The following is a 10,285-nucleotide window of genomic DNA, read 5'->3' as shown; positions in this document are numbered from 1 at the left end:
CTTCAACCTGGGGTCATCAGAGAGGCCTCAATGATCCCCCTCAAGGGTGAGTCAGCTGGGGATGATGGGGCTTGTAGTCCTTTCCTGCAGGAGCTGACAGCAAGGGAAGGCTGTGCTTGATCATAGGAGAGGGGGGCGCCTAACCCGGCTGGATCAGGACATCCCACTGCAGTGTTTCTCAACCTTGGCAACTTGGGGGGAAAAAAATGGGTGGACTTCAACTCCCAGAATTCCCCAGACAGCATAGCATAGCTGGGGAATTCTGGGAGTTGAAGTCCACCCATCTTCAAGTCGCCAAGGTTGAGAAACGCTGCTGTAAAACCTTATCCGCTCCTCCTCCTCGCACGCTCTAGCCTTACCATCTCTATGGCTTCCCTTTCCATAGAGACGAGGAGACCTCCGTGCTTCACTCGCAACCGCTCTGGGCCGTCGTCTCGATGCCCCCCTCGGTCCCGGACTGGCCTCTACATGGGCCGCGGGGGCAGCGGAGGCGCTGTCGGCTGCGGAGGTGGGTCGAGAATTTGCGGGGGGGGGTTTCTCCTTTAGCCCCATTAAACCCCATTGCCAGCCGCGATTATCAATGGGGAGCCAGCCGGGCCCAAGGCTTCAATTCTCGGGTCCTCCGGATGGGTCCTCTTTCTCCGCGCAGCCGTCGCGCTTCCCTGGAGATGCTGGGTTGGCTGCATCGCTTGCCGGGTCTCCCCTGCTGGTCCCTGCTCTCCCTTCGGTCCGCTTGACCCGGCCTGGATCCCCTGAAGACGTCCGGATTTCCCCCTCCCCCGCCGCAAAAGAGGGTCCCCTTTATTGGGGTCCAGAGTTTCTTCCTTTATATACCTAATATCTATATCTATATCTGTCAATCTCATCTATCTTCTATCTCTCTCTATAAATCTCTCTATCTCTATCTGTCTGTCATTCTGTCTATACTGTCTGTCTATCTATTTATCTATCTAATATCTCTTATCTATCTATCTATCTATCTATCTATCTGCCTATCTGCCTATACTGTCTGTCTATACTGACTCTGTCTGTCTATCTATCTATCTATCTATCTATCTATCTATCTATCTATCTATCTATCTATCTATCTATCACCTACCTACCTACCTACATCCATCCATCCATCCATCTATCTATCTATCTAATATCTCTCTCATCTATCATCTATCTATCTATCACCTACCTACATCCATCCATCCATCCATCTATCTAATATCTCTCATCTATCTATCTATCTATCATCTATCTATCTATCTATCTATCTATCTATCTATCTATCTGTCTGTCTATCTATCTATCTATCTATCTATCTTTCCATCTCTATATCTATCTATCTATCTGTCTGTCTGTCTATATTGTCTATCTTTCTGTCTGTCTATCTATCTATCTATCTATCTATCTATCTATCTATCTATCTATCACCTACCTACCTACCTACATCCATCCATCCATCCATCCATCCATCCATCCATCTATCTATCTATCTATCTAATATCTCTCTCATCTATCATCTATCTATCTATCTATCTATCTATCACCTACCTACATCCATCCATCCATCCATCTATCTATCTATCTATCTATCTATCTATCTATCATCTATCTATCTATCTATCTATCTATCTATCTATCTTTCCATCTCTATATCTATCTATCTATCTGTCTGTCTGTCTATATTGTCTATCTATCTTTCTGTCTGTCTATCTATCTATCTATCTATCTATCTATCTATCTATCTACCTACTTCTATCCATCTACTTACTTACCTACCTACCTACCTATCTTCATCATCCATCCATCTATCTATCTATTTATTTATTGCTTCGATTTATATGCCGCCCTTTTCCAGAGACTCAGGGCGGCTTACAATGCGTTAAGCAATAGCCTTCATACTTTTGTATATACCTGCTTAGTAGGGCTTTCGCCCCCCCCCAAAAGCGGTGTTCTTTTTTATACAAAGTCAGCTTATTGCCCCCACAATCCGGGTCCTCATTTTACCTACCTCCAAAGGAGGGAAGGCTGAGTCAACCTTGAGCCTGGTGAGATTTGAACTTGCAGTAATTGCAGGCAGCTGGTGTTACTTAACAGCACTTAACAGTGCTTTAGTCTACTGCACCACCAAGGCTCGCTATCTATCTATCTATCTATCTATCTATCTATCTATCTATCTATCTATCTATCTTCTATCATAGTAATAATAATAATATTTATCCGGTGTAAGAATGCATGGTACTGAATATTTTTTTCTGTATTTCTTCCTCCATGGCTAGATGCTGACACCCAACTCACTTTTCCAGCTGTATTAACTGAGCATTCTCTTGAATTACAGGGAGATCCAAAGACCATCATGGACCTCCTAAAATCCAGTTGCTTAAAACTGCTGGTTCTGCTGCCCCTTGCTCTGTGCGGGATCCATCAAACCTATGCCGGTGATTGTAAGGGACGCCGTGAGGTGCTACGCAGCGCTTCTGGCTACGTGACGGATGGACCTGGCAACTACTCGGTCAATGGCAACTGTGAATGGCTGGTGGAGGGTGAGCATCTGAAGAAGTACTGTGGGCGATGGTGATTTAAAGGAGGAAGTTGCAAATCAAGGCATTTCTAGAGAGCATCTAGAGAGCATTGGGGAATCCTGGGAGTTGAAGTCCAAACATCTTAAAAGTTACCAATGTGGAGAAACTGAATTAGAAACACTGCTCTGACTCATCACTGATTGAGTTTGGGAGCTTGTTTGTGTGATGAAAACGCATTTTGGGAGGAGTAGAAATGTGTTAACAAGATATTAATATAGAAGGGATATGTGTGCTGATTGGGACATTTAAAGTCCTTGCATCCCAGGATGCTTATTAAAACTGCTATGGCAATGCGACTGATATGTTGCTTTTTATTAAGACAATAAGCTCGCTCTTCAGGATAGAAACAATAGCTGAGTAGTTCTAAACTTAACAACCATTCATTTATTGACAGTTACTGCACTGAAAAACATGACTTATGACCATTTTTCACAGAATAGAATAGAATAGAATAGAATAGAATAGAATAGAATAGAATAGAATAGAATAGAATAGAATAGAATAGAATAGAATAGAATAGAATAGAATAGAATAGAATAGAATAGAATAGAACAGAACAGAACAGAACAGAACAGAACAGAACAGAATTCTTGATTGGCCAAGAATGACTGGACACACAAAGAATTTGTCTTCGGTGCATAAGCTCTCATTGTACATAAAAGCTATAAGTGATAAATCATAGTCATCATAAAAATACATTCATCATAAATCATAAGATACAACACAGTGATAGAATCAACCTAAATCATATTAGGAAATTAAATAAAACAATATAAATCGTGAAGATACAAGCAGCAAAGTTATAGTCCTATAGTCATTGTGGCAATCCCCATGGTCATAACTCACCTTTCAGTGCCGCTGTAACTTTGGAATGGTCACTAAATGAAATGTTGTAAGTCAAGTCCCTGTAGTAAGTCCCTGTAGTTCACTCTCTTTAGATTGGCTGCGTTGTACACTGTTGGTACCGGGATCCGATTGCTAAGCTTTTCTTTTCCTGTATGTTTCAGCTCCTAGTAGCAGCTATCGCATCCTCTTGACTTTCATGTTTATGGACACGGAATGCACGTATGACTACCTCTTCATTTATGATGGAGATTCTCCCAGCAGCCCTTTGCTAGCCAGCCTGAGTGGCAGCACTTTGCCCCCTACCATCGAGGCCACTTCGGGCAAGGTACGGTAGCCCCAATGGTGGGAGATTCTTTCTTTAAGGTTCAGTCGATTGTTTCTTCCAACCTTTGAACTGAATGGCTGGTGGGGTGGAGTCTGGGCAACTGAATGGAGCTAGCAGAGCGTTTTAATGGCCGGATGCCTTTCCTGTCGCCAATGCAGAGTTTTGTTCAGCAGATAGATCCTCATTGTGCCCAGAGAGAGAGAAATATCTGCCTCTACCTAGGATCGAACTCACAGCCTCCTGATTGTGAGGCGAGAGCTTCACCTCTAGGCCACTGCACCACTCTTTCTGTTCTCTTATCATTGACACACTTAAATCAAAATGAAGTCATTATGCAAATGACATCTCACTTTGCACGCATGTATTATGCAAATTGCATCATTTGCAAGATGACGTCACGACCTATGGGAGGCCTCCTCCATAGAAGCTCATCTCGGCCAGTTACAGGTAGTCCTCGACGTACGACTACAGTTGAGCCCAGAATTTCCGTTACTAAGTGAGACCATGGTTAAGTGATTTTTGCCCCATTTTATGACCTTTCTTGCCACAGTGACCAGTTTTCACACTTACAAACCATTGCAACATCCCTGCAGTCACCTGATCCAGACTCAATTGCTTGGTGACCGACTCATATTTATGATGGTTGCAGTATCCCCGGGGGGCGAGGATCATGTGATCCCGTTTTTGTGACCTTATGGCAAGCAAAATCAACAAGGAAGCCAATGGACTTAACAACAAAGTTACTAACTTAACTCCCCGCAGTGATTCGCTTAACAACTGTGGCAGGAAAGGTCGCAAAATGGGGAAGAATTCCCTTAACGGTCTCGTTTAGCGACAGGAATCTGGGGCTCAATTGCAGTTGTACCTCAAGGACTCCCTGCCCTGTAAAGCAGTTTAAAAAGACAGACATGGAAAGGAACACAGCTTGCATTGGCAAATAATTTGCCTTCATTAGCTCATCGTCTTGACACTAACTTGGGAGTACTTATTCCTGTTGTCCCAGCCCGTCAGCGATCTGTGCAGCTAGTAGCTGATTCTGACAGCGAGGAGGCTGGTGTGGTGCTGCGCCAGCAGCCTGTGCAACTGGCACTCGAGTCAGACAATGAGGAGGCTGGAGAAGATGTGGTGCCAGAGGTGGGGATTCAGCCAGGGCCTTCAGAACCTCCAGAAGCTCCCATAAATGAAGAGGACAAAGAGGAAAAGCCTCTTCTCGATGCACGGGCGCATAGAGCTGCCCAGAGGCAGGAGTGGCTCCTCAGGAGGAGGTCTCCACGAGAGTAAGGCTTGGGGCTAATTGGCCACTCCCTTAGCCTATTTAAGGAGGAACACCGACTGAAGAAATTTGCAGGGAATAATTTAGTTCACATACCTTCATATCTTGTGTTGCTTATCAGTTTCCTGAAAATTGCTTCTGTAATTTGTAAAATTCCTACTTTGTAGATGCTGTTACACCTCTTCAGTGATGCTAACTACAACCTGCTGGGCTTCAATGCTACTTACTCTGTCTCGCTGTGTCCCATGGGCTGCTTGGGGCATGGCATTTGCGATAACGACGGGCATTGTGCTTGCTTCCAAGGCTGGGGTGGCGAGGATTGCTCGATCCCCGACTGCACCACGTACTGCCTGAATCATGGCACCTGTAACCAGGTAAGAGATGGTCCTTTTGTGTCTCGATTGGTCATTGATTAATCCTAGGGCCCATTCCCATGACATTTCGACAACAGCACAAGAGGTAAAAATATAAAATATGAGATGTAAAATCTACACTAGTATAAACCTAGATTTAGATCGGTGGTGGGTTTCAAATTTTTTTACTACCGGTTCTGTGGGTGTGGCTTGGTGGGTGTGGCTGGAGAAGGATACTGTAAAATCTCCATTCCCTCCCCAATCCAGGGGAAGGTTACTGCAAAATCCCCATTTCCTCCTGATCAGCTGGGACTTGGGAGGCAGAGAATAGATGGGGGTGGGGCCAGTCAGAATTTTTACTACCGGTTCTCTGAACTACACAAAATTTCCACTACCGGTTCTCCAGAACGGGTCAGAACCTGCTGCTCTGATCTAGATGACAGATACAGATTTTTTGGGGGCTTTGTTGTCCCAACCAGGAATTTGCCTCATTTATGGAGAGCATCTGCGCATCTTTCAAAACCAGTCCAAATTGGGTTCAGCACTGTTCATATTGCACAGGGCTGGTTGAATCCAGGTGGATTTTCTAAGATGCAAAGCAAACTTCGACATGTGTGTGTGTGTGTTGGGGAGGGATTCTATGTTGTTTGTTCTGTGTGACAATTCCAAAGGTGCTTTTTTTTTCAAGAGCCCACTGGACTTTCTTGTTTTTCTTTGAAGATGTTTTGCTTTTCCTCCAAGAAGCTTCTTCAGCTCTGACTGGATGGTGGGGAACGGAAAGAATTGATATTCCTTGCGGACAACTGGTCATTTGCATCCTTTTAGAGAGTCATTGAAGCCACTTAGAGGTTTTATCTCTGTCCTCAGGGTCACCTGAGTGGTGCAAATAGTTCCTGTAGTCTGCAATTTTTCCTCTGCAAATCCGTTCATACTCCCACCCCATTCAAATAATCCCCAAATTGCATAGCTAAAAGTCTATCGACTCTATGTGGAAATGTTGTTTCCACATATTATGTATCTCAATTAGTCAGAATTAGAGAAGTTGCCCCGACCTAATTTGCATTGTGATGTCCCGTTAGGTTTTCATTTGCCACTAGGGCCATGTCAGTAACTTTTCCTTCTGCTTCCTCCGGTAGGTGTCAAAGCATTGCCAGTGTGAACCGGGATTTGTGGGCCAGGCCTGTGATTTAGCCTTGAGTGACAACCAAGGCGCTGGAAAGTGGTACAACGTCAGCATCCAAGATTCCAATTTCTGGCCCCGAACAGCAGCTGCTGGTGCTTTCCTACCTTCTACTGGGGGACTGTACATTTTTGGAGGTGAGGGGCGTCACTTCTTATTTCTTTTTCTCTGATTTCAGGTGATCCTCGATTTATGACCACAATAGATCCCAAAATCTATGTTTCTAAGCAAGACAGTTAAGTGAGTTTTGCTTGATTTTATGACCTTCCTTGCCACAGGATGTTAAGTGTTCTGTCCCCGTCTCACACACGCACACAAACAGATAGCCAGGGGTTAAATAAAACTGGCAGACAACAAATTCTTTCGATAAGAGGATTGGCAGCAACCCAGTAGCTGCTTGCCAAGAACTTTACTCATAGAGGGAGGGGGTGTTCCTCCGACAGATAAACCCAAACAAGATACACACAGTTCAAGAATTGTCAAGTCCAGTCCGTATTAAATCCAAGGCAGATAACGTTGTTTCCAAAGATACAATGTGACTCGCTAGTAGTTAGTTTTGTCTGTCACAGACCCTGAATGGCCACCACACCCACTTTTATCCCCTGTGGGGTGTGGTCCAGTGACTCAGCTTAATCTCTGGCACGCCTCCTTTTCTGCTGCATGCGCTTGTCTCTTCGATGCTGGCGTGGATCCAGCCAAGACTTATCTCCGTCACTGTCCGACTGCAAGGAGATACCTGGCTCCTGGCCAATCTCTTCTCCTTCGGGAGACACCTGAGGCATTGCCAGAGAGGAGGGTCCTGGAGAGGGAGGCCTGGCCAACTCCTCTCCTTCACCTTCGGAGTCTTCTCCCTCTGATAAGACAGGCTTGGGGGTCGGAGTCACAACAAGCTCATTCCATTATGCAGCACTAGGGATTCGAACCGCTGAACTGCCGACCTTTCGATCGACAAGCTCAGCGTCTTAGCCACTGAGCCACCACGTCCCTTATACCACTGCGTCCCTTAAAAAGGTAGAAAAGGTAGAGTTGGTTTAATGTCAACCATCTGACAAACGAGCCCAAGCAAAGGAGACCCTTCCAGGAACTTTGAAATCCCAAAAGCAAAACTTTATTGGGTACATTATTTTGGCACCGAAGAATCAAAATCAGTGGTACTTTTTCCCCGCGCTTTTAAAATTTTAAAATGCGTGGACTACAATTCTCAAAATTCCCCAGCCAGCAAGGGGAAAAGTGAAAAAGCCTAGCTGACTGCAGAATTCTGGGAATTGAAGTCCACACATCTTAAAAGTTGCCAAAACGGCCACTTTAAGTCAAACGGCAGTAAAAAACATGGGAAGAAGCATTTCAGAGCATTGAAAAAAAGATTTCCCCTTCATCAACGAGGCTTTCTTCATTGCCACATTGCCACAATTCTTTATTGACCCTCAAAGAGCATTACAGATTCGTTTCTGAGATCAGCATACTTCTTGCTTCTTTCATCTTGTCCTGACATAATCTGTTAGTTGAATGCTTTCCCTCCTGTTCCTAAATCTCATGACGTTTCTGCTTTCTTCCCCTTTAGGCTTGGACCTAAACACCGCTATGGGAGACCTTGTCTTCTATAACTTCACCACCAACACTTGGCATCAGAGGGTGCTCAGCCCTTCCCCAGTAAGCGCCTTTCGATTTCCCCTCATCCTGAAAAAGAGAACCTTGAACATTATGGAGAGGAAGAAGAGGCCCACATTATGTCTGAGATGCTTAGACATCCACCCAAAATATTGTGTGTGAATTTAAAAACTTTGTGCCACCAAGATACCATGCATCTTCCTGATTCTACCGTACATAAAATGAACTCAAGGGGGAAGCGAACATGCTTCTCCTGCCCCATTGTGGTGAAAGTGCTAGTTAGATAGAGCCAGGTTGGTCTGTTGGTCGAAGGGATGAGGCTAGAAACCAGATGTCAACTCGCAAAGCATCTCTGGCCTGCTCTCGAGTTGCCATAAGCAAGTGAGGATGGGAAACCTACAAAAACAGCATGGCAGCCAAAGACAGATGCACATTCCAGACTTATCTCTCTCAAGGCTGTATCTCAGGGTTACCCACAGCGGCAGCAGGGGAGTGATCTCTACAAGCCACAAAATTGCTCCGTTGGCGAAAGTGATTGATAACACACCCTGGGGGAAGGGGAGAAACAGGGTCATGATTGGGATGTAAATTACATAGAGTCAGAGCTGGCTTCACTTGGGAACGTGCTGACTCGAAACTCCTAATAAATAACTGGATTTCTTTTGAAGCTTGGCTCAAGGCTCATTATTTAATTAGGGCATCTAATTAAACCCTGACAACAGAAGCCTATGACTTCTAGTCGTGTCTGGGTGACTTGGGTCAAATCATCAGGAGAAGGTGAATTTTAATTTTGCCTTAGCCATGAAAGCTGACTGGATGACATTGGGCCAATCATCAGGACAGGATGAGTTCTAGTACTGCCTTAGCCATGAAAGGTGGTTGGGTACTTTGGGCCAATCACCAGGAGAGGGTGAGTTCTAGTCCATTGTTAGGCATGAAAGCAGGCTGGGCCAGTCACTAGGAGCCTGTGAATTCCAGTCCCGCGTTATGAAAGTTAGCTGGGTGATTTTTGGCTGATCACATTCATCACAACCCACTTCACAGGGTTATTGTTATGGAAAAAATAGGGGGAGGTAGGTGTATGGAGTATGTTTGCTGCCTCAGTGACAATAATTAAGGTGGGATTTTTTTTAAAAAAATCTAAAAATAAACAGTGATCTCCTTTCCATCTTTTCATTTCTAGACTGCTCGCCACTCCCACACAGCCGTGGCCTGGGAGGGCTCCCTCATTCTGTTCGGTGGAGAGCTGGCCACTGGGTTTCTGGCCAACGATGTCTGGATGTATCTGCCCCGGGAGGGCTATTGGCAAGAGCTAGTGCCCCTCAACACAACAATTCCTCCTGAGTTGGCCGGCCACGCATCTGCGGTGGTCGATGAATGGCTGTATGTATTTGGAGGTGAGTCGAAGAGGTAGCTGTTTGGTTCAGGTGGCAAAGGGTCCCTCTTCCAGGGGAAATGCCCCATCATAGCAATAGCAATAGCAATAGCACTTAGACTTATATATCCCTTCACAGTGCTTTACCTCTCTAAGCGGTTTACAGATTTAGCATATTGCCCCCCCCTCCACCAAACAAATTATGTCCTCATTTTACTGACCTTGGAAGGATGGAAGGCTGAGTCAACCTTGAGCCAGTGAGAATTGAATTCCAGGCTGTGGGCAGAATTAGTCTGCAATACTGAATTTCGGATGGATGGATAGATAGATAGATAGATAGATAGATAGATAGATAGATAGATAGTAGATGATAGATAGATAGATAGATAGATAGATAGATAGATAGATAGATAGAGAGAGAGAGAGGTAATAGATGATAGATAGATGGATGATAGATTAGATAGATAGATAATAGATAGATGGATGGATGGATGATAGATAGATAATAGATAGATAATAGATAGATAGATGATAGATAGATAGATAATAGATAGATAGATGATAGATAGATAGATAGATAGATAGATAGATAGATAGATAGATAGATAATAGATGGATGGATGGATAGATGATAGATATAGATATAAAGTTGATAGATACATTAGATAGATGGATGGATGAATGGATAGATATAGATATAGATATAAAGATGATAGATAGATAGATAATAGATAGATAGATGGATGATAGAT

At 44.3% G+C, this 10,285-nt stretch overlaps 1 protein-coding gene across 1 annotated transcript in view; it reads left to right on the top strand.

Annotated features, from left to right (window-relative positions):
- The first annotated feature begins 450 nt into the window (after positions 1–450).
- MEGF8 (multiple EGF like domains 8) overlaps positions 451–10,285 on the top strand; it is a 59,657-nt gene continuing 49,822 nt past the window's right edge. Inside the window, exons 1-7 of the mRNA XM_070949952.1 lie at positions 451–508; positions 2,330–2,534; positions 3,581–3,744; positions 5,185–5,391; positions 6,507–6,687; positions 8,112–8,200; positions 9,342–9,555. Coding sequence (XP_070806053.1) covers positions 2,348–2,534; positions 3,581–3,744; positions 5,185–5,391; positions 6,507–6,687; positions 8,112–8,200; positions 9,342–9,555 — 1,042 coding nt within the window. The 5' untranslated portion in view covers positions 451–508; positions 2,330–2,347. The remainder of the gene's footprint in view (positions 509–2,329; positions 2,535–3,580; positions 3,745–5,184; positions 5,392–6,506; positions 6,688–8,111; positions 8,201–9,341; positions 9,556–10,285) is intronic.

Source organism: Pituophis catenifer, unplaced genomic scaffold (assembly GCF_029215685.1).
Source record: "Pituophis catenifer annectens isolate HBS135680 unplaced genomic scaffold, rPitCat1.0.hap2 SCAF_9, whole genome shotgun sequence".
Classification (NCBI taxonomy): Eukaryota; Metazoa; Chordata; class Lepidosauria; order Squamata; family Colubridae; genus Pituophis; species Pituophis catenifer.
The sequence above is the reverse complement of the archived record's forward strand: the minus strand, read 5'-3'. Positions and strand labels throughout refer to the sequence as shown.